This window comes from Microcebus murinus, chromosome 27, assembly GCF_040939455.1.
Source record: "Microcebus murinus isolate Inina chromosome 27, M.murinus_Inina_mat1.0, whole genome shotgun sequence".
Classification (NCBI taxonomy): Eukaryota; Metazoa; Chordata; class Mammalia; order Primates; family Cheirogaleidae; genus Microcebus; species Microcebus murinus.
In genome coordinates this window covers 4,869,209-4,897,000 of record NC_134130.1, presented here as the reverse complement: position 1 = coordinate 4,897,000, position 27,792 = coordinate 4,869,209, and the positions used below count along the sequence as shown (strand labels likewise).

General features: G+C 64.1%; 1 protein-coding gene across 1 annotated transcript in view; it reads left to right on the top strand.

Annotated features, from left to right (window-relative positions):
- KDM4B (lysine demethylase 4B) overlaps positions 1-27,792 on the top strand; it is a 124,913-nt gene that overhangs the window by 81,692 nt on the left and 15,429 nt on the right. Inside the window, 6 exon segments of the mRNA XM_075998249.1 lie at positions 14,153-14,349; positions 20,691-20,792; positions 21,120-21,319; positions 24,597-25,054; positions 25,271-25,391; positions 27,563-27,741. Of these exon segments, the coding sequence (XP_075854364.1) occupies positions 14,153-14,349; positions 20,691-20,792; positions 21,120-21,319; positions 24,597-25,054; positions 25,271-25,391; positions 27,563-27,741 (1,257 nt within the window).

Here is a 27,792-nt window from a genome sequence, read left to right as displayed (position 1 = left end):
CCCGCCGTTTGGACGGCCGTCTGCCATCAGTTCAGCGTGCGTGTGTGCCGCAGCGGCAGTGCTTGCCCTGGATCCAGTGCCCCGTGGTGGCTTCACACGCAGGGCCGTCTGCGGCCTCGTCGGTTGCAGTAGTGGCGAGTATGTGTCTGCTACCAGGTGGGACACAGGGAATACTGCACGGCCTCGGGGTCTGCCCCGTGTTTGTGGGCTGGGGGGTTGGGCACGGCATTTCAAGGGAGAAATAGGCTGTGACTGAGAGCATGTAACCCCATTTTTGTAGGGGCTTGTGGTCCCCCAAATAGGGGGGAGATTTGCCTAAATACTGGTTGACACTAGCTTGATACAGTGGGGTTTGGGACTCCTTAGAAACACATACTAACTTCTTTTTTTTTTTTTTTTTTTTTGAGTCCCTACTGGTAATCACATACTAACTTCTTTATGTTTCTGTCTTTTTTCTAAGTTTTTTTTGTTTTGTTTTGTTTTGTTTTTTGAGACAGAGTCTCACTCCGTTGCCCAGGCTAGAGTGAGTGCCGTGGTGTCAGCCTAGCTCACAGCAACCTCCAACTCCTGGGCTCAGACGATCCTCCTGCCTCAGCCTCCCGAGTAGCTGGGACTACAGGCATGTGTCACCATGCCCGGCTAATTTTTTCTATATATTTTTAGTTGGCCAGCTAATTTCTTTTCATTTTTCTTAGTAGAGACGGGGTCTCGCTCTTGCTCAGGCTGGTCTCACACTCTTGACCTTGAACAATCCTCCCGTCTCGGCCTCCCAGAGTGCTGGGATTACAGGTGTGAGTCACCGTGCCTGGCCCTAATTTCATTTTTAAACCATCAGCTCCTCTTGTGATAGTTGAGAAGTGGGGCTTTTTAGAGGACTGAGGGGTGGTCTTGGCCACCCCTAGGTGCCTCCTCAGCACATCGTGTGCGGGTTTCTGCTGCTGGTGGCAGTGGCGTTGTTGTTTGTAGAATGGGAATTAAAAGCCAGACGAGTACCGTGAGGACCCCAGGGAGCCTGGGCCCCTGCTGTGTGTTTGCGGGGCCTGGCCTCGTGGGCTGGCGGGGAGGGGTGAGGGTTCAGAGCGGACGGCCCAGAGCAGGCCTAGGACGTGTCCCCTGACCAGGCCACTCCAAGTGGTGCGTTGGAAAGCGCTCACTGTGGGGTCTACCTCGAGAGCTCCCTTTTCTCCGCTCGAGACGGCGCTCGGTGCTAGCATTCGTTCCCTCTGACGCTTTGCTGATAACGCTGCCCTCTGCAGAGGGCTGGCCTGGGGCCTTGCCACCTTGTGAGGACCGGAGCGTGAAATGGGTTTGCCAGGGTCATGTCAACAGGAGGCCAAGCCCAGGACACCCTCCACCCTCCTGTCCCCCTCGCTCCCCTTGGAGCGTGAGCCTATAGGACAGTGACACCCTCCCTGCTTGGGTAGAGGCTCCCAGGCTGGTGGCCTCGTCCTGGGCACGTGTCCCTTGCACAGCCCAGCAGGGCCGGCTGGCAGGGCCCCCGGAGGCCACTGCTCTGCGTCTCCAGCAGAATTCCCTGGGCACAGGCTCAAGCAGGCAGGCTGTGTTGGGATTGCTAATGGGGAGATCAAAGGGATGCCCCTGTTTCACTCGAGGAAAATCAAATGTGCACGCACCAGCCTTCTTCACTGTGAGCTCGAGTTAGTCCTACAAGGCGGCCTGCCACGTCAGATCAGCTCAGCACGCCACCCGGGCGGCCCGCGCTGGGTGGTTCCTGCCGGAGCCGGCGCCTGGCAGACGGCTCTCCTCCGAGCGTCCCCGACCGCCGCAGCTGGAGAGCGGGCTGCGGGCGAAACAGCGCGAGAGACTGAGGGCCCGAGCCCCGCCTGCAGGCCCGGCCGCCGCTGGCAGCTGTCTCCCAGCAAGGCCTGCCGAGCGTGAAGCCTCCCAGGGAGGTGTCGGGGCTCTCGGGGGGCTCCTGAGCGGGGGCGCTTCTGCTGAGTTGGAGAAGAGAAGAGACACTGCGTCTCTCGGAGGCGCTGTTTCTGGAGGTGGCGCTGGGCACCCCCACGTCCCCACCTCCCGCATCCTGGCTGTGTTGGGGGTGCCGGCAGGAGACGCAGGGAAGGGGGGTCGAGCCTAAAACCCCAGCCTGGGAGACATTGAACTTAATTACTGTAAAACGGTGCCAAATCGTTCCTGCTGCTGCGGAGAACTGTGTGTTCCTTCTGTCTGTAATGATGCCGCCTGCTCTGGGTGATTAGCCCCGGCCCAGGGGAGGCCGCAGAAGGCGGGGAGGGGGAGCGGGGAGGGGGAGCACGGGGCTGGGCGCTGGGACGCCTCTGACCCGGCCGAGTCCTAGGTGCCGCCCGCCTCCCTCTGCGCCTCACTAGCCCTCTGAGTCATGACTTCTTGGGCTGGGCGCCTTTGCTGTAAATCGCTGCGTGAGCTGCGCTTCCCTTGCTGCTTCTCCCAGACCTCCCGCCACCCTGTCCGCGGCGCTGTCCCTGAGCCCCACGCTGTGCTGGGGTTGTGGGGAGGCTGTGGAGCTGAGACCACCCAGTGCAGCCCGAGGTCGCAACTAGTCGTTTGCGATGTGGACCTGGTGCTTGTGCAGCCCGAGGTCGCAACTAGTCGTTTGGGATGTGGACCTGGTGCTTGTGCAGCCCGAGGTCGCAACTAGTCGTTTGGGATGTGGACCTGGTGCTTGTGCAGCCCGAGGTCGCAACTAGTCGTTTGGGATGTGGACCTGGTGCTTGTGCAGCCCGAGGTCGCAACTAGTCATTTGGGATGTGGACCTGGTGCTTGTGCAGCCCGAGGTCGCAACTAGTCGTTTGGGATGTGGACCTGGTGCTTGTGCAGCCCGAGGTCGCAACTAGTCGTTTGGGATGTGGACCTGGTGCTTGTGCAGCCCGAGGTCGCAACTAGTCGTTTGGGATGTGGACCTGGTGCTTGTGCAGCCCGAGGTCGCAACTAGTCGTTTGCGATGTGGACCTGGTGCTTGTGCAGCCCGAGGTCGCAACTAGTCATTTGGGATGTGGACCTGGTGCTTGTGTAGCCCGAGGTCGCAACTAGTCGTTTGCGATGTGGACCTGGTGCTTGTGCAGCCCGAGGTCGCAACTAGTCGTTTGGGATGTGGACCTGGTGCTTGTGCAGCCCGAGGTCGCAACTATTCGTTTGCGATGTGGACCTGGTGCTTGTGCAGCACGTGTGGAGCAGAAGAGGAAAGATCTAGAAAGATCATCTAGGTCAGGGTCTGCGCTGGGCACTGTGGTCATGCTGGGCACGGCAGGTGCTGAGCAGCGTCCTGCCTCCACCCACCCTGTGCCGAGAGCTCCCTAGTCGTGGCAGCCACGGACGTCCCCGCACTCCTGTGTCCCATGCGGGCAGGTGCCCCAGCGAGGCCCCTGCTGGATCCCCTCCCCTTTCCCTGTCCTCCCCTTGGCTCCCAGGCCCCCCAGTTCTCCAGCCGGGAGCCCCAGAGGGCCGAGGCCACGCCGGCTCGGGAGGGGCCAGGCCTTCTCTAGAGGAAGGGTTGTTGTCCGCGTGGGCTGTACGGGCAGAGCAGCGTCTGGCCTCTCTCCGTCCTGCGTGGACGCGGTTTGTGCCCAGCTGCGGCTACAGGCCGCACGGTGTTCCATGGCAGGTTTGCTGGCGGGGGCAGGCAGGGCCAGCTGCCCGGGCCGCACACCGCGCCGGGCTCCGGAAGCGGGGTGCGCAGCTCTCCCCAGGCAGAGGCGCATGGTGGAGGGCCGCCCGCGGGCACACGGGGCCCGCCTCAGCTGTCGCAGCTAGTTGTGACCAGGAGAACGAGGGAGGGCGCCCTGCAGGCTGGGGGCCCTGCACCCTGCCCATTTGCCCTGCTGCCAACACTGTGCCTCAGTTTCCCCATCCATGAAGCTCCCATGGTCCCCTCCTCGGACTCTTGGAAGTTTCACAGGGCAGACTTGGGAGGTGCCTGGCCTGGAAGCGGCCCGGGTTGAGGACTACTCGCCTTCCAGCGGAAGGAGGCGGGGGCCTGGGCCACCTTCTTGTCACATCCTGTGGAGGCTTTGAGGACACACGGGCGGGCTTCCTTTGTCCAGGAAGGGCCGGGGTTGCTGGAGCCTCCTGGGGCCTGGTGGGCATGAGGGAGCCGCCCGCAGCGAGGGAGGCCGGTGGCAGACCCTGCCCGGCCAGGCCGTGTGGCGAGCGGAAGCCACTCTCCGTGCTGCTCGGAAGCAGACCCTGCAGCCCAGGCAGAGGGGCCGTGGGAGCCGGCGCCTAATCGCGTTGTTTATGAGGCGCCGCCGTGTTTCCAGCGGGTTTGCTAATGAGCTGGTTTGTTCGGCTCTTGCTGCGTTGCTGATGAGCACATCAGACACGGCCGTGCCTCCCGGCTCCCGTGAGCTGCCCGCGGATGCCCCGTCCGCTCCGTGTGCTGCAGCGCCCGCCCCGACTCAGACCACGGCCAGAGGCGTGCCTGTCACCCCTTGCATCTGCTGGGCGGGGGCTGTCTGGGTTTGCTGTTCCGCTTGCTGTGGCAGGGGCGGGACAGGGAGGTGCGGGGGGAAGGTGGGTAGCACACAAGGACATGGGGGAGGATTTCTGATCCTGGGAACCCGTCCGGCTACAGCGGGGCCGGGGCCAGGCCGACAGCCGGTGCTCCCTGGGTGGAGGGGTCTGTGCGCAGGCTGCAGCGACACGTGGTGTGCCCTGTCCCGGGCTGCTGTCACCCAGGCAGCAGCATGGGCGGCTGGCAGCACTAGACGTTTCTCCTCCCACAGAGGCCAGAGGCCAAGATCAAGGTGTGGGCAGGGCTGCGTTCCCTGAGGCTCCAGGCCGGGTCCCTCCTGCCTCTCCTGGCTTCTGGGGTGGCGGCAGGCCTCAGCGCGGCCTGGTCTCTGCCTCTGTGGTCACGCGGCCCTCTTCCCTGTGTGGCGCTGTGGGCTCTCCTGTGCCTCCGCGGATACCGGCGCTGCGTCAGGGCCCTAAGCGGATGCCTGATGCAGCCTCACTGATCACACCGCAGAGACCCCGCTGCCAATTCAGTTCCCTTCTGAGGTCCTGGGCGGGGCGCTGGGGAGCGGGGCAGACTCACCCGCGAGGGCTCAGAGCGCACAGCCCCTGATGGGGGAGCCTGGCCCCCCAGGAAGAGAGGAGGGAGGGGCCCAGCAGAGGGTCTCGGGGCCACAACACGGCTCAGCCGGCCAGAGGAGGTCAGGCCTCATTGGGGTGTGAGGGGTGCTGGGCGTGTCAGCATGGAACAGGGGTCGCCCTCTGGCCACCAGGTGGGGGGACTGCAGGGAACAGATGGGGCAGGGAGCCTGGCAAGGTGGGGAGAAGGGGACCCCGTGCCTTGGGGGTGGTGCCTGCGGGCCTTGGCTGGAGAATGCAGGTGGGTGCGGGCGTGCTGCCGGGCGCACGGGGATGTGACACCGTCTGGGGCAGGAGCCACCGCCCAACATAGCACTTTATAAATTAATCAAAAGGAAATAAAATTAAACATCGCGTCACGCCACTGCATCTCAAGTGCTCGCTGACAGCCCGTGGAGGGGTCCTCCATCTCGGGTCTCCAGCTGGGGTGGGGTGGCAGTGTGGGGCGGGCGTGTGCTGCGCTGCAGGGACGCCGCTGCAGCCGCTGGAAGACACTTGGGCCTCGTCGCTTCCGAAGGTCCCCGTGGCCCCGTCCACAGCAGGGCGACGCCAGCCACGGGGACCACAGCCCCTGCGTTCACTCGCCCACCGGCTCCCGCACGTCCTCAGTGTTCCGCCCCGGTTCCCGGCCACAGGGCCGGAGTTGGCGCGCTGCTCTGGCCAGAGCGTTAGAGGTCCCCGCGGTCAGATGCTAGTCGGGTTGATGATTTTATCGAACCACATTTAGTCGTTTTCTCTTTAGGCCGGTGGCTGCATCGGTCTCTCCGACTCTGCTGTTTTACATGAGCAAGTTCTAGTCTGGGTTGCACCCTTTGCAAAGACATGGTCTCTGATTAAAGCTCAGTGCCGTGTAGTCAGGGGACGGGGTAAATTGAACCCCCTGGACTCCGAGGCAGCCAGGACAGGGCCAGGGGCCCCAGGGTGGGATGTGGCACTTCAAGGAATAGGACTTCTCCACCTGGGGGCCCTCAGGGTCTGCCCGGGCAGAGGCACAGCTGAGTGTGTGCGCATGTGTGGTGTGCGCGTCTCCCCGTGGAATGTGATTCCAGAAGGGCCCAGCCGCTGCAGGCGGGGCATGTGCCCTGCGATCCCCGCAGAGGCAGGCTGCCCCTCAGGCTGCACGGGGCTGCTGGACCTCAGGCCCACGGGGCTCGCGTGCGGCGTACAGACTGGACGCGGCACCGAGTCCTGAGTGCAGAGTGCGGGGACCTTCGCTGCGCGGCCCCCAGGCCTGCCCCGCCTGGCAGCCTCCCAGGAGCACTGCCCCGGCCTCCCAGGCTTGGGGCCCCTGGGTGCCCGCTGGCTTTGACCCCCTGCTGGGGCTGGCACAGAGCCTGGTCTCTCGCTTTGTGAAACGTGGCATTTCTGTATCCCAAGTCGCCGGTAACACGGGTGGTGCGTGTCGGTGGCAGCTGCCGTGGCAGAGGAAGTCGGCCTGGTTTCTGTGGCTGCTCTAATAGCTAAGGAGGCCGAGGGAGCCCTGGGAACGATTTCAAACATCCTGCGGCAGGGAAGGGCCCGTGAGGGAACGAAGCGTTTTCCATCAGAATCCGTATTTTGAAGGACACGGCCTTGCAACACGTGTGGTGTGGAGTACGCAGAGTCGGGACATGACCAAGTCAGGCCCCCGCTGTCGCTGTTGTGCTGGGGGTGGCGCCTGTTAGCAGAGAAGAGCCACCAAAGGGTGCGACGCCGGGGGGAGCACAGCCACGGTGGCTCTGAGCTGAACGTGCGAGGGGCGCTTAAACGTGCAGCGAGAGGCTGCGACGTCGTGACAGCGGGCCAGACGGGTGCCAGGCCCCGAGTGTCACACAGCCGCCAGGAAGGGCGAGGCCGCTCTTCAAGTCCAACGTGGAACATTTTCCAGAGTGTGCCCCGTGGGACAGGCAGGTATGAAGGGTGACTGCAGGACGCCGGCCAGGAGGAAAGCAAGGACAGCCGCCCTGCAGCCGTGAAGCCAGCGCCTCCAGGCAGAGCCAGCGCCCCGGCCGCTTCTAGTTTGTTCCCTGGAGCTTTGCACCAGACGGGGTGTGAGCTGCTCTGCGGGTCTCGTGTGAGCTCGGTCTCCGTGTCTGGCTCGGGGTTCTCGCAAGGGCAGGGCAGCCGCCAGCCGCCGCCTCTGGGCTCGGCAGAGCGGTGCTAGGAACTCTCGCTGGTTTCTCTGATGACTCCTCCTCTTCTCTCGCCTCTGATGCAGACTCCTGTCACCAGGGCTGGGTGTCTCAGACCTAGTGCTCAGTTCCTGTCTGTCCTCCTCCCCTTTTCCATCTTTTTCTCATCTGCTTTCTGTTCACTGGGAGTGCCCATTAACTCTCGTCACCCAACCTTTCTGTTGTTCATTTCTGCCCTTTTTTGTCCTCTGGATGTTCCTTTTTCATAAGCTCTGTTCTTGTTTCATGATGTGATAGCTTTTATTTCTGAGGATACCGATGATAGTTTTAAGTTCTTTTTGAAAATGTCTTCCCTGACTTCTGTCTCTTCCGGTTGTTTTTTCCACTACTGGTTTTGCTGTCCTGGGGGCACGGTGGAGACTCATGTCTCTGACGCTTGGCGGTGAGTGTGGGACCGAGGCTGGCAAGAGCTCTGGATGCAGGGCTGCCTTCCTCACTTGGAGCTTTCCCATGGGGGCCTCTGGGTGGTCAGTTATTGGGGGGCCCCACATCAGTACATTTAGGTCTTTCCTCTTGGGCCTGCCAGACTGTGCAGGGAAGAACCCCCAGGCCTCCCGCCTGGGGGCCTAAGGGTGGCGCCGACACCCTGCACTTCGCCAGGTCTCCCTGCTCTACCTGCAGCCCGGCTCCCCGCGGCTCCCCGCGGCTCCCCGACCGCAGGCGCAGTGCCCAGCTCCGCTGTGCCGAGTAGAGGCCCCGTCTGCTGTCCTGACGTCCCCTCCCTCTGCCCACCCCCTCCCCTCTCCCCTCCCAGCCTTTGCAGGGCAGCAGCCCACGAGCAGTGCCAGTGCTGGGGGGATGCCGAGTGATACGACCCTGGGTTTCACTGGGCGTTAATATTTGTTCTGTGAAAAGGTTATGTTTATCTCACTGTAAAGCCCTGGGGCGGGCAAGATGGAGCGGACCGGCGTCTCCTGGCAACAGCCCTGCCTGCCCCCCACACCGCACTCTGTCCTGCCAGGGCAGTCCTCAGTGATCGTCCAACAGGACAGCCTCAGGGGCCCTGAGGGCAGGTGGGACATATGGGCGGTTGGTGGCCGTCCCTCTGGAAGGCACTGGAGCCCATGGGGTCTGTGAAGACCTCGGAGCTGTGGACCGTGGTAAGCGCCCCACAGGCACTGGCCCAGCCCTGGCGGTCACTCGAGGCTGTCCGGCTCCATGCCCTGAGTCAGGCCAGCTGATTGTCACGAAGCAGGCCTTGGGCCCCATGGCCACAGGCTCTGAGCCTGTCACATTCTGATTTATATCTTTCTCACACTTCGGAAAGAAGAAACCTATTTGTGTCAGCCTTCTGAGCTGGTGACAGCCGTCTGCTCCCAGCTCATTGACTTGGCGTCTGATCACCGGGTGGCAGGGGCCGGCCTGGAGAGGTGCTTAGATTAGGTCTGAGCCCCTGACTCGCAGTCGTAAGTCTCCTGCTCGTCACTGGCAAGCGACAGCCGCATCTGGCTGAGCCTCTGGGCAGACGCTGTCTCCACCCGGCCTTTCTCAGGGTCCGAGCTGGGATCAGCCGCTGGGTCTTCCACTAGTGGGTGTCAGGAGGCCTGTGCTGGGGGGTCCCCTGTGGCCTGAGCAAGGACGGAGAGAGTGACCCTGAGCCCGGTGGCTGGATGAACTCTGGCCCTGTGAGGCTCGTGCCACACCCCGTCCCCCCACCTCCCTGTCCTGGTCCTGAAAGAGGTGACACAGGCAGTGTAGGGGCACAGCCTCCTTCCGCAGGACCGGAGCAGCGGCCGTGTTCACCCAGGCTCACGGAGGCTCACGGGTGGGGGCGGCGGGAGAGCCTCCCCAGGGCACTCGCCTGGGCAGAACGCACCCGGGGCCTGCTGCACGGGCGGTGGGAGCCTGGCCAGACCCTTGCCCACTCCGTCCCACCAGCCTGGCCCCACGAAGCAGGGGAGCCCCCTCTGGCCACAGCACAAGGGACAGAGCAGCACTGGCACCCCCCCCCCCGGCCACCTGGTGGCAATAGCCAGAGACGCGCACACAGTAGGCGCTGCGCAGCCAGCGCTGCTTCCTGGCATTGAGAGTCAGCGCCGCGGGGACGTGGCTTCTCTGCTCCCGGGTCCTCTGGTTCCCACGTGCGCTCACTCGTCCCGGTTATGCATCAGCCGCTCCGGGGCAGGGCCTGGCGTCGCGAGGTGAAACCGAGTTAATTCCAACTTGCCGATTCGGAGCCTAGGACGGTTTGGACGTGGAGACAAGACTGTTTTGAGCTACAGTTTGGAGCCGCCTTGCTCTGGGCGTTTGTGGCTGCAAGTGCAGAGTCTAACCTAAGATTGGCACCTTTTTCCAGCATCCCAAACCTCGGGAAATTAAAGTTCCTTAAAACGTGCTCTCAACTCTGGGTCAGACGGTTTTGCAGGCTGCGAGGAATTTGTTCCCCGACCGCCCTGTCGTTGAAGGGGGTCTGTCGGGGACCCCACTCTTATAACTTGGATCTCGTCTAACGTGTGCCCCTTGGAAGCTTGCGCAGCATCACTGCCTGTAGGCGTAGTGTCTTGGGACTGACTTCAGTGAGGAAACGGACACCCCCACGAAACAGAAAAAGCAAAGCCACCTCCAGGCTGTGCTTGCCTCCTTCCCGCCCAGGGCCTGGCTCCTTGATCCCGCAGTTGTCATCACAGGGACCCCGATTGCTGCGTTGCTTCCGTTTGTGGGTGTCCAGGTTCCTTCAAATGACAAAAAGGAGCTGGTGCGATCCCAGCCAGAAGGTGTGAAGTCGTGGCTGGGGCTTTGGAGCCGGCTAGGCAGGGACGCTCGTGGGCAGCGTGGGACGAGTCCTGTCTGGGCTCCATGGGGGGGGGCTGCGTTAGCGCCACCCCAGGGTGAAGTGCAGTGGGCACAGGCTCCCTGCACTCCCCCGGGGTTCTGGGTGGTGTCCCTATGGCGTGTGGCCCAGAGGCAGAGTGGGCGCCCAGGCCACCCGCCCCGGGTGCCCAGCTGCTTTGCCGCAGGAGTCGTCAGAGGCTGGCCGTGGGGAGTGTGCAGCCACCACGCTCGGTAAAATCCGGAACTGCTGTAAGTGTTCGCAGGGACACGGCCGCCGTGATTGCTGGCGCGGTGCAGTGACGTCGGCGTGTGGGGCGCTCACCCCCGAGGCACTTAGACTGCAAGTTGCGCTGTAAAAGTATTCCGTGACGTAACCAGGGTTTGGCAGAGTTTCCGCAGGGGACATGGTGGTGACTGCTCTAGTCCCTCAGGCCACTCAGTCTCCCTCGAGACCACTCGCCCGCCTTGTGACAAGAGCAATGCGCAGGCGAGTGGGCGTGGCGTGTGCCAGTGAAACCTCATTCACCAGAACCAGTGTCGGCCTGACTCAGCGACACACCTGCACAAGAAAGAGGTTTAGAGAGATAAATAGCACGGGAGTCGTTCAGCCCCACAGTCGGCAGAGCCACGGCGACGCTTGGTGCATTTCCGTCCTTCAAAGCTCTGTGCTTGTGGTCGGGCCCTTACTGTGCGTGTGACTGTGCATCTCGTATCTGTTTGATGACACATCGTGTGGACATTTGTGCCGTCAGAACCGTCCCGCAGACCCAGGCTCAGACGCTGCCCCGTGGTGCGGGTCTGTCGTTTGTCTAGTCTGCCGCGATGGGCGAACAGAGTGGCCGGGGCTATTCCGGTGTGCATTCGTGTGCGTGTTTGCCTCCAGGAGAGAGGCGGCGGACGTCTTTGTCTGAAACTTTCCTCCCTTCCGCAGGGTCCTGGCGGGGCGCCGAGGGCTGAGCTCGCCTGGCGTGTGCAGGGAGCCATGTTCCTTGCGGTCCGTGGCCCGGCAGAGCTGCACGGCTCGGCCCGCGTTCCCCTGCGCCTGGCTGCTGGTGTCCATCCTCCAGAAGCCGCGGCCTCGCTGGGGCCAGGTGTGAGGGGTGGCCGACACCGCCCTCACCCCGGGACTCTGCTGTCAGAGGCTTCGCGGGGCATGTCTGCGGCGGCGCTGGACAGCAGAGTGAGGCGCCATCCAGGAGCCCGCGTCTGCCCGGTGTCGGGTGCCAGGAGGTCACCCACCCGGCCCAGCCACTGTGTCACCCGGGAACAGGAAGCAGCTGGTGGGGGTCACTGGGGGGGAGCGGAGAGCCTGGGCTGGGTGGGAGGCCAACCCCAGGGCAGGGCAGGCTCGTTTGGAGCCAAGACCCTCGCTAGGGGCTGGCGGTGGGCCTGGGCCACGTGCTCTGCACCCCCACCTGCGTCCCACCTCCTGCCTCTGCTCCCGCCTCTCTCCCCGGAGCCTGCTCAGCACCGAGGGTGTCACCGCCACCTGCACCAGCTGGACTAGAGCAGGCCTCACGCCACAGCCCCGGCTCTCGGGGCCCGCCCACACGGTCCTGGAGGCTGAGCGCCACCTGCCTCGCCGTGGCACACGGGGCCCTGGGGCATGCTCAGGCCTTCAGGGGACCACTCAGTCCGCCTTTCCCCGCACGTGTGCCTGATTTCTCCATCAGAAACTAATGACACGGCCAAACTGCCCCTGGAGAGCGCGCCCCATCTCTGCCGAGTGCTGGCGGGGGACTGCTAATTTGGGGAGCAGGAATTGAGAACAGGCAGGAGCTGTCAACTCTAGTAACTCCTGCAGATCGTCAGGAAAACTGCGTCCTTAGGGGAACAGGGCGGGGCGGGTGGCAGCCAATGCAGATGGGGAGGTTTGCAGCCCGCTTTGCTTCCCTCCCTCGGTGCCAGCACGGAGGCCGCCCTGAGAACTCTGCTCCAAGGCGCCTGCCTCCCCGTTGGGGGCCTGTGCCCAGGGTGCCAGTGTTCCCAGCCGCCGCCATCCTCGCCAGGCGACCCGCAGCACCTGCTGCCGTGCACGGCTTGTACCGGCAGCTTCGTCCTGGCGGGCGGATCAGCCCCGGGCACGGCACAGGACACGGCAGTCTCGGGGCCAGCCTTGGCCCGGGTGAGGGGCTCAGGCCTGGTTCCAGGCCACAGCGATCCGCTCCACGGAGCGTGTCCGTACGCCCCTCCACGGGCGCACACAGGTGCGCTTTTTAATTACTTAAGGAAAAGCAATTGCAAAGCCGCTCGATACAAATCCCTTAAGCCGCTGTGGATGGGGACGCCGGGGAGGCCGAGGCCCGGCCAGGAATCCGAAACGCGGGCACCATCTGTGCAGCCTCTGCTCTGCGGCCAAATCACACCGCCAGCCCCGCGCCTACGCAGTTTTTCATTAAGTGAATTGAGTTTGCTAGGAACCGCTTGGCCATAAATATTCCCTCCCGCTCGGCGTGGTCGGGTACTGCTGTTCCCCAGTCCCTGGGCCCGGATCCACCAGAAGGTTCCGCAGCTGCCCCTGGGATGGGGGTGGGCGGGCTGCAGGAAATTCCGCGGGAGGTTTCCGCAGCCGCCCCGCTCGGCGTGGGTGTCAGATCTGGGGCCGCAAACGGTTCGGTGTCTCCAGAGCAAATGGAGGGGGTTCAGGAGGGCTTGCGGGGCAGGCAGCGACAGAGTCGCCTTCACTCGAGTCTTTCCGTTCCTCCCTGCGTTTCCATCGAGAACATGGCGATGGCAGCGAGCGGGGGCCTTAAAAGGGAAACGTAGCCGTTTAAAGCTGTGGTTTTTGGAAATGGGCTTTGAAGCCTGTTTATTGGACAGAGAGATAAAGTTTCCAGTAGACAGAGGGAGGGCTGAGCCCCGTCAGAGGGAAGGGAGTGCCCCCTGTCCCCGAGCTTCCGCACAGCCCGGGGAGACTGCAGGGGCCTCTTCACCCTCCCGAGTCTAGGCCAGGAGTTTGCAGACTGCACCCTGCGCCTGTGTTTGTTAATAAAGTTTTATTAGCACGCAGCATGGCCACGGGTTTGCACATTGTCTGTGATGCTTTCGAGCTACAGAAGCTGCAGGTGATGCAGAGACCCGACTGCCGGGCCAGCTCCCCCGGCCTGCGGGCTGGTGGCAGGAAAAGCTGCTCGGACATCTGGGGTCTCCCCCTCTGGGGCCCGGCTTCCCTGGCCCCCGAGTCCCTGAAGGTTGAGTGTTTCCAGGTCACCTGCAGTGCCTCCCTCCCACTGGCCAATGTGGCACAGATGTGGCACGGTGATGTCATGGAGGCAGGGCCCCCAGAAGAGTAGTGGGGGCAGGGGTGCTCAGGGCGCAGAGGGGCAGGAGGGCACTCTGTTCTAGCCTGTCCTTGCCACACGCTTGCCGCTTGCTTGAGGTCCCTGAGCACAAGTGGCCGTCCCGTCCAGGACGTGTTTGCTTGCAGCAAGGGGCCAGCGGCGCCTGCTGTGGCTGTGGCGTTCCAGCAGCCGTTCCTAGCGCCGAGTCGCTGGGCCTCCCAGACCCTCAGCTTCCTCATCCTCAGGCCCTGCCCTGCAGCCAGACGTGTGCGGAGCCCCCGGGCCAGCATTGCCCCAGCAAGGCCCCAGGAGGTCGCTTGTGTGTTTGCTCGCGTGTTTTCTGAGCTCTTTGGGGACTGCCACTTTTTCTCCTCTGCCTAACTGTCCCAGAACAATTGCTATTGCAAAATCTTTCTGGTTCTATGTCCTTGGAGGTCTGTGCTCCTGACAAGAGGGACATATTTGTCTGAACTGACAAAGGCAGCGGCACCTCAGCTCCGCTGGCCTCTGGGCTCCCGAGTGGCGTGCCCGGTCCCTGTCCTCGCCTCTCTGAGCAGAGGTCCTGCCCTCCGAACACTCCTCTGCAGCAGTGGCTCAGTGGCTGCTGTCACCCCACGGGTCAGAGCAGAGACTCGCAGCCGCGGGTGCGGGGCTTGAGGAAGGGTACTCAGCAGCCTCCCCTTTTCCTGTCTCGTTATGGAGTTCTAGAAATGGGAAGCTGGGTGGCAGGACGGGCATGGGAGGACTGGGGTCTGTCCAGCTGCGTCCTTAGCGCTGGTGCCCGGGCCCGGCCACGCGGTGCCAGAGGCTCAGGGCGCCGTGTCCCGCCTGCAGTGCACGTGCCGGAAGGACATGGTGAAGATCTCCATGGACGTGTTCGTGCGCATCCTGCAGCCCGAGCGCTACGAGCTGTGGAAGCAGGGCAAGGACCTCACCGTGCTCGACCACACGCGGCCCACCGCCCTCACCAGCCCCGAGCTCAGCTCCTGGAGCGCCTCCCGGGCCTCGCTGAAGGCCAAGCTCCTCCGCAGGTGAGTCTCCTAGTGGCTGCCGCTGTGCCCGGCCCCAGTGGTGACAGTGACCCTGCACGGGCCTGTCCGCCCTCAGGCCACTCCCCACTGGGGGGCTCTGTGCTGCCCCTCCGTCTGAGCCCCTCCCTGTGTCTGGGGCTCAGTGAGCTCATTCGGCTTCGACTGCCCGAGGCAGCAGCTGCCGTGTCCCCCACACACAGGGCTTCCCTGCACTCCCTGCCGCCCCTTCCGGGAGGTTGTCCCTGGGGCCACCAGGGCGTTTGACCTTCCGTGGCGACAGGAGCAGGTCCCACCCCACATGGCCTCCCGGTTTCCTCTTGGGCACAGCACATCTTGTCCCTCTCACTCACCGTTTCTGCTGTTGGCTCTGAGAGATGGCCGTGGCCGCGCTGGGGCTCATGGGGGGGCGGGGGGGGGCGCACTGGGGCGCCAGGTGGGCCCAGCGCCTCGTCGGTGTGGGCCGAGGAGCCCCGCCCTTCTGCGTCTGTGGTTGCTCAGGGCGATGTGAACGTGCTGCTCGCCAGATCCTGGAGCTGGTTGCTGAGCCCTGTCCCCGCAGGGTCCCCTAGCTCCAGCGCACAGTCCCTCACTGCGAACGGGAGGTTCCCCTGCGTGCAGCCGCCCGCCCCCGCCACCCGGGCTCTGGTGCTTGGGGGGAGGGGAGGGGAGGGCACAGTGTTGCAGCCTCTTGGCCTCTGGGCGCCCCAGGCCGTGGGGACGTCGGGGGCAGGTCTCATCTTGGGCGAGGAGGAAATCAGTTTCACGCCGGAGTGAAAGGGCCTCTGGAGCCTGAGTCTGCGCGGACCCCTCTCCAGGAAGCACGCCGGCTTCCGGGGCTCCGAGCTGATCTCGGGCACGGCCGAGGAAGAGTTCATTCCTGCTGGGGCGCAAGGAGCCTGCGACAGTCCCTGAGCGTGAGCTGGGACTGGGAGGCCCGGTGCAGAGCAGGCTGGGCCGACTCTTCCCGGAAAGGGCCATAGAGACACTGGCGACTGCAAGCCCGACGGCCTCTGTCACGACTGCTGACCTGCCTTCGCAGCTCAAGGCCACGGTGGACGGACAGGCCTTCGATACGACAGCGCACGTGACTGTGTCCCGATGAGGCTTTATTTATGGACACTGGAATTTGGCTCTCATATCATTTTCACGTGCCACACAATATGACAATATTTCTTTTTTGAGCCATTTAAAAATGTAAACACCTTTCTCAGCTCGTGGGCTGCACCAAATTAGGCCACCGGCGGATCTGGCATCTGGGCTGGAAGTTGGGGCCCTGGCATAGGGGGCGGCCTCCCCTTCCTGTGAGCAGCTGCTCAGCCACTCTGGCTCCATTCTGTCCCAGCTGGCCATGGGCAGGGTTGGGGGGCGGCTTGGCCAGTTCGTTTCCGTGGCGATGCCTCCCACCCTCTGCAGAAACAGGCCTTGGAACTGGTTTCTGTGAAAAGTCACCCCCAGTCCAGAACCTTCTTCCTTCACTGGGCTAAGTGTGTGAATCCCGAGTGGTCTCAGCCTCCCCCACACGCTGTCCCCGCCGTGGCCCCTCTTGGAGAATGTCCCGAGCTCTGAGGGCTTTCATGTCTCTCTGGCAGCCGACCGCCCCGCCCGAGAAGCAGCGGTGGCGAGGGGCTGCTCTGTGGGCTCCCGGCCTCCCCAGCCGGGCAGGCCGAGCACCCGGGCCGGCAGGATGTGCTGTTTGCATAATGGCTAATTGATTGTGGCTCAGGCTAATTGGTCAACAGAGCAGATTGCCAATAAACAGGCGCCGCGTTCCGGAGTGGAGTGGGATTAGAGGCCGTCTAAAGAGCCTGCCAGGGAGCCACCGCACTCACGGCTGCCGGAACCTTCTCTGCAAACAGCAAGGGGACTCTCCGAGCCACGTCCCTGCAGGCTGGACGCCCTGCCCTGCCTTACTCCTCGAGCCCCAGGTCACGAACTGTTCCTCTCTGGAGCGACCCTGCCTCCCGCCGCCCTCGCTGCCATCCCAAGGAGCCGCAGTGACCCAGCAGAGCGACTGAATAGCGAATTAAGTCATGCTGCCAAGGAAAGAATTCTCTTTAAAGCCTTTAGTGTGTAAAACAAGGCCTGTTCCCTTTTTTATTTTTTTTTAAGCCGTGGGGGTGCTTTTCTCTGGAAAGGCTGGTTGGTGACTCACGTTTGAGAGCCCGAGCCTGGCGCCCCCTCCCTCCGCCTGGGGGGCGGCTGGTTCTCAGAAGTGCCTGTGGGCCATTCTCTCGCCTGGCACCCTCTGCGTGTGGCCCGTCCCTGCCCCCTCAGCCAGCTCCCCTGAGCTTCAGAGGGCTTATTTTGGGGCCTGGGGACACTGCCCAAGTGTCCTTGGCTAGAGCTGGATTGGGCGGAAGGAGAGAATTTGGCTGTGTCTCCCTCCACCAGGAGCACCCCCCAGTGTGACAACCACAGATGTCCCCAGATGTCACCCAGTGTGCCCTGCTTGAGAACCTCTGCCTGAGACCAAGGCCCGGGCTCCCCCAGGAGGCAGATGCTTCATCAAAGCCCCCGGAGCTCAGAGAAGACGGTCCGCTCCGTCCCGCCGCCTGTCCCCGGGGTCATGTTCCGTAACTGAACCTCGCTGGGTGCAGCAACCCCCACCAGTGGCTGTTTGTACTTTTCCCCACGATGAACGTGGCCAGGCACCCTCGGCGCTCGCCACTCCGGGCGGCCTGTGCCGCCTGGCACCCTGCCCAGCGCTGCCGCCTCCAGACCACGCTCCTCCCGTGCGGGCCGTCTTTTCATCCCCGCGCCTTCCGACCAGAGCCGCTGCCTGCCGCGCTGCGGCAGGTGTGCGCCCGCCCCGCACGCCCGCGAGCGTCTGCGCTCCGCCTCAGCAAGAGACGGAAGCGCGCTCGTCCCACCGCCTCTGCAGCTTCACCCTCCGCCCGCAGAGGAGGCTGCCCTGCGGCCGTCACCCGGCAGGGCTGCACCCAGGCCGGCCGCTCCACTGGCACCACCTGGCCACGCTCCGACCTGCCTCCCCCACCTGCTGCTGCCCCTGCTGCCTGGCACGTCTCGCCACCAGCCAAAACCCCGCTGTGTTTTCCCAGGGCTGCCGCGGGCCCCGCCGCATTGCTGAGCCCTTCCCCTGCAGACATGTTGCCTGGCACAGGGACAGGCCCTCGTGGCCACTGCCACCTGCCAGCCCCTGCTGCCACCCCCCGCAGGAGCTTATAGCCCCAGGGACTCTGTCTCCTACATCTGTCTCCTCCAGAACAGCTTTCCGATTCCCAAAGGTGAACTTTGAGTGACGCACAGCCTCGTCGTGGGCAGTGGGTGCCAGGAGGGGGGGCCCTGGCACCGAGGGCTCAGCCTGGGACGGCCATGCAGTTGCTCCTGGGCCTGGGGCCAGGGCTGGGACAGCCCCGCCTCTCCCTGCGGCTGGGAAGCCCTGGGCCGGCAGCCGGCGCTGAGAGCTGACAGCCCACCCCAGTGCTGAGGGGGCTGTGCCCGTGCCCCGTAGTGACAGGGCCAGGGCCATCCACCCCGCACCCTTTTTTCCTGAGGTCAGAGGGACACCTGCTTCCACCTTGAAAACATTAGCGCATTTGGTTTGTGTGAGTTAGCCGAGCGGCGTTCAGTGGAGCCTGGTGGGTTGGGTACGTGTCCTCGTCCCCGCCCTGAAACTCCGTAAGAGGTGGAGCAGTGGCAGAGAGGACAGGAGGGTGACAGTGGCAGCCGAGCAGCCTCTGACAGTGGATGGTCTCTGGGGTTGTGACACACCCGGGGAAATGCCGCTGGGATAGACGGGGTCGGAGACAAAAAGAGAAGGAGAAAGTGCAGCGAGCAGGGAAGCCCAGAAACCTTCCTCAGAGCGGGCAGTGGCTTTGCATTCAGGAAGGAGGAGCCTGTCGCCGTAGAGAAGACGCGCTGGGAAGGGACACCTCTCGGGCGAGGCGAGCAGGCGCATAGCAACGTGTGAGACGCGGTTGGAAGAGCCTCCCTGGGAGTGTGGACAGGAGGATGGAGCCAGGGAGCGGGACACTCGGTCCTCGGAATCCAGCCTTGAGCAGAAGTTTCAGAAAAAGAGAAAAGAAAAGTTTCCCAGGACCCAAAGACTTTCCATTTCCAAGTTTAAAAGTCTGGCCAGAGGATGAAAGTGATAGCACGTCGCAACTCTAGGTTTCAACAGGAGATGCCAAAAGTTTCCAGAGCAAACAAGTAATTCAGCATAAAGGACGAGGAATCAGGCCCGGTGGGGGCTCAAGCCTGTGATCCCAGCGCTTTGGGAGGCTGAGAGGGGAGGATCGCCTGAGGCCAGGAGTTGGAGACCTACCTGGGCAACATAGTGATGTCCCATCTCTATAAGAAATTTAAAAATGAGTCGGGCGTGGTGTGGGGCCTGTGGTCCCAGCTACTCGGGAGGCTGAGGCAGGAGGATCCCTGGAGCCCAGGAGTTGGAGGCTGCATGAGCTGTGGTCACACCACTGCACTGCCCCCGGGGACAGAGGAAGAGAGAATGAGGACTTCTACTGGCTTCGGAACTACAGTCATAATGCTCAAGCTAAGAGGAAGGAACAAGGCCTTCAAAAGTCAGAAGAGGAATAACCCTCTTTCCGGAGATACCTATGTAGCCAAAGCACCAGTGCAACGTGCGAAGGGAATAAAGGTCTTTTTGGTTACCCAGGGACGGACTTTACTTCCTTTCTCAGGAAGCTACTGGAGGATGTGTTCCAGCTAAACAAGGGCATAAACCAGGAAAGCCACAGGATTAAGGAAATAGGATCCAACCCACAGAGGCACGGGACGGCACGGAGGTGGACAAGGACGGCCAGGCCCTCAGCATCTGTGCTGGGAAGTCGCAGAGGAAACCAGAACCATTAGGATGGGGGCCGGGGCAGGCCTGGGGCTCTCAGGGCAGCCAGGGTGTGGTTCATGGGTGTGGGGACACCCCTTGCTGGCTGTGGGAGTGGGGCGGAAGTGGCCTCCAGGGCTGGTTCTTGGGGTCCGGGGCACAACAGGGCGAGAGGAGGGGCCGCGGAGCCAGGGGCAGCTGCGGGAAGCCGAGGCAGGTGAGTCGGTGTGGGAGGCGCCTAGTGTGGGTGCGGCCCGGGCTGGGGTGCGCCCGTGTGGGAGAGCTGCCACCTCCGGCGGCAGGTCGTGTCGGAAGCCAGCTGCAGCTCAGTCCCCGGTCCTGAAGCTTCCCACCCCTGAGCCTGCTGTCTCTGAGCAGGGGCGGGCATCTGGCCTTTCCCAGCCCCCCGCCTACAGCCTGGGCTGCCTGCCTACTCCTGGGGGGCGGGGTGGTTCCCGTCTCTCCTCACCACCTCTTTCGACCCCTGTGTCCCTGCCTCTCCCCGCCTGTCCCCTGCCCCACCCAGCCCTCCCCACCGTGACCTCGTGTGCACATGCTTGTGTGACGCCATGCCTCCCCCGCTTTCTGCCCTGCGTCATCTCGTGGCGGGCCATGCTGCGCACATCGGGGGCGCTGACTCTAGTGAGTTAGGCAGCGGAGGAACGAGGGTCCCGGCAGTGACTCATGTCCTGGGGGCAGTAGAAAGGGGTGGTCCGGGATGGCTTTCCTGAGGATTCGCCCGGGATCCAGCGGGAACGGCTGGGCGGGGCCAGGTCCAGCGTCCCGGGGGGCAGGGGCCACAGCGGCTGTGTGAGGGTCCGGCGCGGGTGGGGGTGGGGTCCTGGTGACGGAAGCCCTGGGGGCCCCCCCGGCCCCCACATTCCCTCAGATGACCTGACCTGCCTTGGGGATTGCTTGGTCCTTGGAGGTACCACTGCCATGGGGCTCCTGTGGGGTCAAGGTGCCTGATTCTGAGCCCACGGGACCAGAAGACACAGGAAGGGACACCGAAGTGCCTGGAAGCTGCACCGCTGCTCCCAGCCTGCTTGTCTGCCGAGGGGTGTGACGTGGCTGAACCTCAGTTGGGGCAGGGGAGAGGCCGGTGCGGAGCTGGGCTGTGAGGCTCGAGCTCGAGCAGGGGGTGGGGACTGTTTAGGGACGCCCTGGCCACTCGGCCACAGGCTGGCACCCTTCATCATTTCCTCTGTCCCTTTCTTACCCTGTCCTTGTCTCTGCCAGTGAGTCATAGCTAAGCCAGGCTTAGCTCCCGCTGACAGCCTCGCTTGGGGCCGGCTTGCCGCCCCCCGCAAAGTCATGCCACTTCCCTGTGCCCAGGCCGGGCCCCACGAGCGAGCGAGCAGATCCTGGTCACGGGCGCGGAGGTGGCGCCTCGCAGTCCCCGGGGCAGGCACAGGGCAGGGGCCGCGCCGGGCCTGGAGCCTCCAGGCTGTAGACAGAGGACCGGGAGCAGGGACACAGCCAGGCGCCCAAGGCGAGCGGAAGTCCTCGAGAAAAACCCCTGAAATTTACATTCTAGACAAATTAGTCTGAAGGAAAACAGACACTGGAGAAAGACTGAGGAGGAGAGGAAACCCAGTCTAGAAAGGAAGAAAGAGCAGACCAGAAAGCCGGGGCTGTCGTAAGTGTCTTTTTGTTCCGTTTGTCGTCCAGGCGTTTTCCATGAGCTGCTGTCTCCCCGGAGTCACACTCACGTGTCTCCTCCCGCCGCGCCGGGTCCTCGGTCCGGTCCCGCCCGCCATCCCATCCGGTGTCAGTCGGCTTCCCATCTCAGCTGTCATCAGCGTCCCGCTTGACACCGCCCCTCCGTTCCCGTCACCCTTCCCCCTGGGTCTCTCCTCCCTCCACGGCCCCGCCCCTGTCCCCAAGAGCAGCCCCCACTCAGGGCTCCCTCTGCCCACCCTCCCGCCGTGCGTCCCCGTCCTGCCTGACGACTCTCCCTCTCCAGGTCTCACCGGAAGCGGAGCCAGCCCAAGAAGCCCAAGCCCGAAGACCCCAAGTCCCCCGGGGAGGGTGCGGCCGGGCTGGGCCTCCTGGAGGAGGCCGGGGGCTGCGTGAAGGAGGAGGCTGGGCCAGAGGCTGACCCCGAGGAGGACGAGGAGGAGCCGCAGCCGGGGCCACACAGCCGGGAGGCCGAGGGCACAGACGGTCAGTCCCAGCTGGGCCAGGCCTGGCACTTTCCCTGCCCCGGTCCGTGTCACCTGGCTCGCTCTTTTCTGTGACTGAGTTTCTTGTCTTAATTTATAGCTTTAGCTTCTCATGCGTCTGCAGACCGTGGCTGCTCCCCGGGGGGACACGGCCCTTTCCTGGAGGGTGCGGAGGCACGTGGGCTGCCCCCGGCCGTGGGTCCCCAAGCCCGGGTCACAGGTGCTGCGTTTCACCAGGGGGGCCTGCTTGGTCCTCAGTTTCCTTCTATGTGAGCCCCTGTGACCTGGTCTGCCTCAGAGCTGCTAGTCCATCAAGGTGTGCCGGTGTCCAAGATGACGCGGCCTCCAAGGGGAATGCGTGTCCACGGGGACAGCCAGGACCCGGCCGTGGTGCTGCTCGCAGACACGCAGGTCCCTCGCACCTGCCCAGCGCCACCTGCGGGGCTCTGGGGCTGTGAAGACAAGGTCATGACCCGGCAGTGCTCAGGGAGGCAGGCGCTGCCCCCCCGCCCCCACACACGGGGCTGGTGGCGAGGGTGGCCGGGAGCAACCACGTCCCTCCGGTGGGCAGAGCGGCGCCCACTCGGTGTGTCTGGCGCAGCACCGGCAGCCTGCTGGCCGGAGCAGCAGTGCAGGGAGAACCGGCGGCACAGGAAGCGAAGGGCGCACGGTTGCCGTGGCAGCATCTGCATGTGGCCGTGATCATCGTCCTCTGCCCTGCGCATGTGCGCCGTGACGGACCCCGCGCCGCACCCCAGCATGGCTCTCAGACATGATCTGCGCGTCGTGGGGGCGCGGTGTCCGTTGGTGTGAAGTCACACAGACCGAGAGGCTGAAGTGACAGAAATGGCCCCTCTTCGGTTCTGAAGGCCGGAAGTTCGAGACGAGGGTGTCGGCAGGGCTGGCCCTGTCTGAGGGCTGTGGGGAGACTGTCCCCAGCCTCTCTCCTGGGCTGTTAGGTGACGTCTTCGTGGTCCTGCAGCGTTCTCCCCGCACGCCTGTCTGTCCCCAGACGTCCCTTTCATGAGCGCGTGAGTCACGTTCTGAGTCGGGGTTAGGACCGCAGCACAGGGATTGGGGCTCAGGCCGCGCACAACTCGGCCGCGGCGGCGGGAACAGCAGCTGCGGGGCACGGCTGCCCACGGTGGCACAGGGCGCGTGCGGGTGTCCAGGGCGCGTGCGGGCGTCCATCGGACTCTGACCCTGTAGGGCCGTGCCTGCGCCGCCCGGCCCGGGCCCAGGAAACACTCGGAAGGCCTGTGCGCTGCCGCAGGCGGGCAGGAGGGCGAGCGCGGGTTGTGTGGGGTCAGTGGCAGTTCTAGAGGTGGCTCCCCTGGCCGGGCCTCGTGTCTTGTGAGCATGTGCTTGAATTTGGCGGCCATGGGGCCAGGAGAGATGGGTGGGGGAGTGGGTAATGGGGGCGGGAGTGGAAGTGCAAACCGATGGCCGCCTCCTTCCTGCCACTGTGTGCACATGAGGACCTGGACTGCTCGCTCACTGCGCTCTTTCAAGCCCCAGCTGAGACCCACATGTCCATGCACCTGGGAGGTGGCCCCAGGGCTGCGTGGCTGGGCCTCAGGCACCTCGCTCTGAGGTCTGGGGCTTCTGTCAGCTTCTAGAGGAGGGTTCAAGACCTGCTCAGAGGCAGGGACCGCTCTGGTGCCGGCTCCTTACAGGAGCCACGCCAAGGTCCCCAGTGGTCCTATGCTGTCATTGAGGCCACAAAACAAGGGCTGTGCGTGGTGGGGTTTCAGAGAGAGGGGAACTGTGGACGGCGAGTTCCAACCCAGACCCCGTTAAGCCGCCTTTTGTCCCCGATGCAGCGTGCAAAGAGACAGGTTCCATTCCTTTGCTTTTCCCCTTGTTTTTCCAGCCTGGACAAGGCAGGCAGAGGTGGTGAAGTGTTGGCAGGTTTGCCCGGGACCTTCCAGCTTTAGTACTGGGACCCCGGACCCAATGGTAGGGCCTGGTGATCAGCCACTGTCCCCCCTCGTGCGAGACCTCGCACCTCAGGACCTGGAGGCGTGAAGGCCTGGTGCCAGGCCGGGGCTCCAGCCCCACCGTGTGCCAGGGCCTGCAGGGCGGGTGGGCAGGCTGCTCTTCCCTGAGGGATCACAGTGCCAAGCCACAGCCATCAGCTCAGCAGCCCTCAGAGGGCCACCACCTGCGTGAGCTGCTTACGCCATTGCTGTGGAGGCCAGGAGCCCGACGGGCCTTACTCAGCTAGAGGCAGCATGTGGCAGGGCCCGTCCCTCCTGGGGCTCCAGGGAGAACTGTCTCCCGCCTTTCCCGGCATCCAGCGGCCACCCGCGTCCCTCGGCTCCGGGCCCCTCCTCCCACCCAGAGCCAGCAGCGCAGTCGACCCTCCCGCCCCTCGTGGGGGGACCCTGTGTTGACACTCGGTCCCTGGGCCATCCAGGGTCACCTCCCTTCTCAAAGTCTTTAACTGCCTCCCACGTGCAGGGTCCCTTAGCTGTGTCCACACCCACGGGAGTCTGCACCAGGGCACCTTCGAGGGCGTGAGGCGGCTGGCCACACTGCTCGCCTCCGGTGTAGATGATTTGCTGCTCGCTGGCCATGGCCCCGGATTAAAACGCTACCAAAGACTGGCGGCCCCGCCCCCGCCTATCAGGAAATGTCCCAGGCTCCCCTCGGGGTTTCCAGGCCCCACAGGCCCGGCTGGCGCTTCTGTTCCACTCAAGTGACAGTCTCTCCTTCATGGTTCTTTATTTGAAGTTTTGCTTTTAAAAAATTCTACAGGTTCTATGCGTATTAATGGTAGAAATATACAAAATTCAGACACGTGGAAAGAAAACGAACACTGGCACCTAGTGTTCTTCCCTGTCACCTGGCCTGGGGGTGACGTCGGGTGCAGCCCACCCAGGAAGAGCCCATGAGACAGAAAGAAGCTCTGTCCCAGGTGGCTCTTGACGATCCTCCTTCCTTGCCCAGTGCAATTCCTGAGGCGCTTCCGCGTGCCATCCTCTTGGCACTCGCAGGCCTGCGGGGGTGGCGGACTGCTTCCAGCCTGGGGCCGACCAGGAACAGGCTCCGGGGGGTTTGGGTTTCCAGCCGCCTGGCCTGGCGACCCTGCAGCGATCCGCGCTGGCCCAGGGCCGTGTTCCCTGCCCTCCCGTGTCTAGGGAGGCCCGTCTGGGCTGAGTCCTGCCCTGGCAGTGGCCTTCAGGGGAGCCGATGGCCTCCAGCCAAGCCCTGGTGACTCCTGGGCCTTGTGGGTGACCCGGCACCGGCCCTGACTGCTCTCCCCCTCCCCACAGAGGACGGCAGGGGCAAGCTGCGGCCAGCCAAGGCCAAGAGCGACCGGAAGAAGAAGAGCTACGGCCCACTGCCCCTGCAGCTGCCGCCACCCCTGCCCGCGCCCTTCCCCACGGAGGATGCGCTGCAGCTGCCACCCCCACTGGAGCCCCCCGTGCTGGGCCCGGGCTCGGCAGCCACTGAGGAGAGCCCCCCGCCTGCACCCCTCAACGTCATGCCCCCTGAGGTGCCCAGCGCAGAGCTGGAGGCCAGGCCGCGGCCCATCATCCCCATGCTGTACGTGCTGCCCAGGCCCAGCAAGGCCTCGGGCCAGGACCGCGGGTCCTGCCAGCAGGCCTCTGAGCCCTTGGCCCAGAAGGGCCCTGCCTGGAAGGAGCTGGCCTCCCCCATGGAGCTGGCGGGGCCAGAGGACAGCGGGGCAGGCCACACGGACACCAAGGCCCACGCCGGAGAGGTGCAGGTGGGCCGGAGGGTATGGGTGGGGGTGCGGGCAGGTGGGCCCAGCCAGGAAGGGGCCCTCACTGGGCTGCTTACCCAGCTGGACCTGCGGCCCTTCTCTTGGAGTGCAGGCGGTGGTTTAGCAAAGAGGGTGGCCCCGTCGTCCCTTGCTGGGGTCCCTCCCAGGTGCTGAGCTGCGTGTCGCTGAGCAAACTCTGCCTCGGGCTCTTGGTTCCAGGCGCCGCCCACCTTTTCCAAGCTGAAGATGGAGATCAAGAAGAGCCGGCGCCACCCCCTGGGCCGGCCGCCCACGCGCTCCCCGCTGTCGGTGGTCAAGCAGGAGGCCTCCAGCGACGAGGGTGAGCTGGCCCCGCCCAGGGCCCTCCCCGCCTGTCCGCGAGCAGCCCATCCCTCCGGGTCCCCAGCGCTGGCCATCCGCCATCCATGGCTCCTTCGCTGCCCCCCAGAACCTCTGCAGGTCCCCACCCCCACACTCTGACTCCCGCCCCAGGCGCCTGCCAGGCTGGAGCACTGAGCTCGGCCTGCAAGGGGCAGGCTGCAGGGTGCCTGGAGCCCAGGACCGTGAGTGCCACTGACCCTCGTGTGACTCAGTTTCTTTGTAGAACGGGACTCCAGGTCCTCTGATCAGGAGGATCCACAGAGCTGAGGCCTGTAAATCACACGGCCTGCTGCCAGCTGTCTGCCAGCGCAGCAGCGTCAAGGCCGGGGTTGTGGTCGTTGTGGCTGTGGGCGGTTGGTGTCACCTGTCAGCCCCCAAGCAGCTCAGGCTCTGCACACACCCTGTAGCCCCTCCCCCCAGGCCTGGCACCCAGGGCCCCTGCCTCCCTCCTGCCCCCACCCCGGCCATGGCATCTGCTTGGATGCTTGCCACTGCTCGGTCTTCCAGAACGTTCCAGAGCATGGCTCTCTGTACATGGTAGGGCCATGTGTCGGGCAGAATGGCCAGTGTGAGCAGTGGGCAGAGGTGTTCAGCCACCCCCAACAGGTGGAGGTTTCAGAAATGGGGTCAGAGTTCAAAGGTCAGAGCTGGGTGGGGCCTGAGTGCTTGAAGACAGGGCTGGCATGTGTCCCCACCTAATTTCCAAGCTGGTTTCCAATAGAAACAGGCTCCCTGCCATGCCCATGGATGGGAACAGCCAGCTTGTTCAGGTCGTGTGACTGGAGGAAAACCGTCCCTTCCTCCCTGGGCTCCCCTGGCAGGTGGTCACCCCCAGGCAGGGGGCTGCCCTTAGAGACATTTTTGGCTGTGACCTGCCGGCCAGGCTGCACGCAGGGGCAGTTCACGCAGGGCTGGGGGGAAAGACGTGCTCCTGCTGAAGCCGCCTCCCAGGGCTGAGCACAGCCAGGAGAGGCTGGAACAAAAGCCTGTGGCACGGCTGGAGCGGGAGGGAGGTGACAGAGAATCTTCTATTTAACACTCAGCTGAGACTCGCTGTCCTGTGTGCAAAAATCCTGCTAAACCAATTTTTCATCTTCCGCTTCAGCCTCTCGCTGAAGACGCGCGTAGAATTGGAAAATTGTCTGGATGCTTCTTCATCCTGAATCTAATTTGCGGGGCGGGGAGAGGGGGTGCTTGGCGTGCCTGGATCGCAGGCCGGAGCTCCTGGGGTAGCAGGATCTGGCAGGCTGCCTGGGAGGGCCTTAGACAGCTGGGGGTCCTTTCCCTGGGGGCTCGGATGGGTCCCTTCGGCGAGGCCGCCATGGCCCCGAGACCCAGCGTGCATCCTGAGCTCTGTGACGAAAGGAGGCCGCCGATTCCGTCCTCACCCCAGGTGGCCTGGGGCCCGGCCCACCTTGGGCCATCCTTGGGCCCGGCTGGCTGGAGCACCTGGCCTGGGACCTTCCCGAGTCAGGCTGTGCCGACCTCCCCGGCAGGCCTGGCCCCCCATCAGCCTGTGCTGAGGGTTGGGCTGCAGGAATGAGCACCCACCTTGCTGGGGACGGCAGCCCTGGGTTGTGTCCGCAGGAGACGCTGGGAGGGGCCGTGGGGAGGTTGGGGCATGATGGCTGGTAACGGAGGCTGTCAGAGTCCAGCTGGGGAGAGGCCAGAGGCAGGCAGGGGAGGCCAGCGAGGCTCCTGGCAGGCAGTGTCCACAGCAGGTAGAGACCGGCGTGACTGCCTCTCCCCACATGCCTCAGGGTGACGCGGCTGTCTCCTGACTCGGTGCTCTGGCCCTTTAGCTCACGTGCTCGCTGGCGGGCTGGCCTGGGCCTCGGAGGCGAGGATGGAGGCCGAGGTCCCTGCGTCTCAGCGATGGCTGCCGACCCGAGCAGACTGGCAGGGAGGGCGGGGCACGAAGTGGTAGCGGGTCCTTGGCCGGGAGGAATAGATGGTTGGGTGGGGGCGCAGAGGTGGCACTGGCGATCCCCCAGGGAGCAAGGCAGGAGCGTCCCTGCCCATGTGTGGGAACGCGGATCGTGGAGCCAACCGTGGTGGGCGCCCCGGAGAGCCCGCCCAGGCCTTCTGGGTGACTCTTGCATGTGCTCCTCCCCGCCCGTCTTACCTTAGAAGCATTCCCCTTCTCCGGGGAGGAGGACGTGAGTGACCCCGAGGCCTTGAGGTCCCTGCTGTCCCTGCAATGGAAGAACAAGGCGGGCAGCTTCCAGGCCGAGAGGAAGTTCAATGCGGCAGCCGCCCTGACGGAGCCCTACTGCGCTGTCTGTACCCTCTTCTACCCCTACAGCCAGGTGAGCTGCCCTGGGCCTGGGCGTGGGGACCCCCAGGGCGGCTCTGCAGGG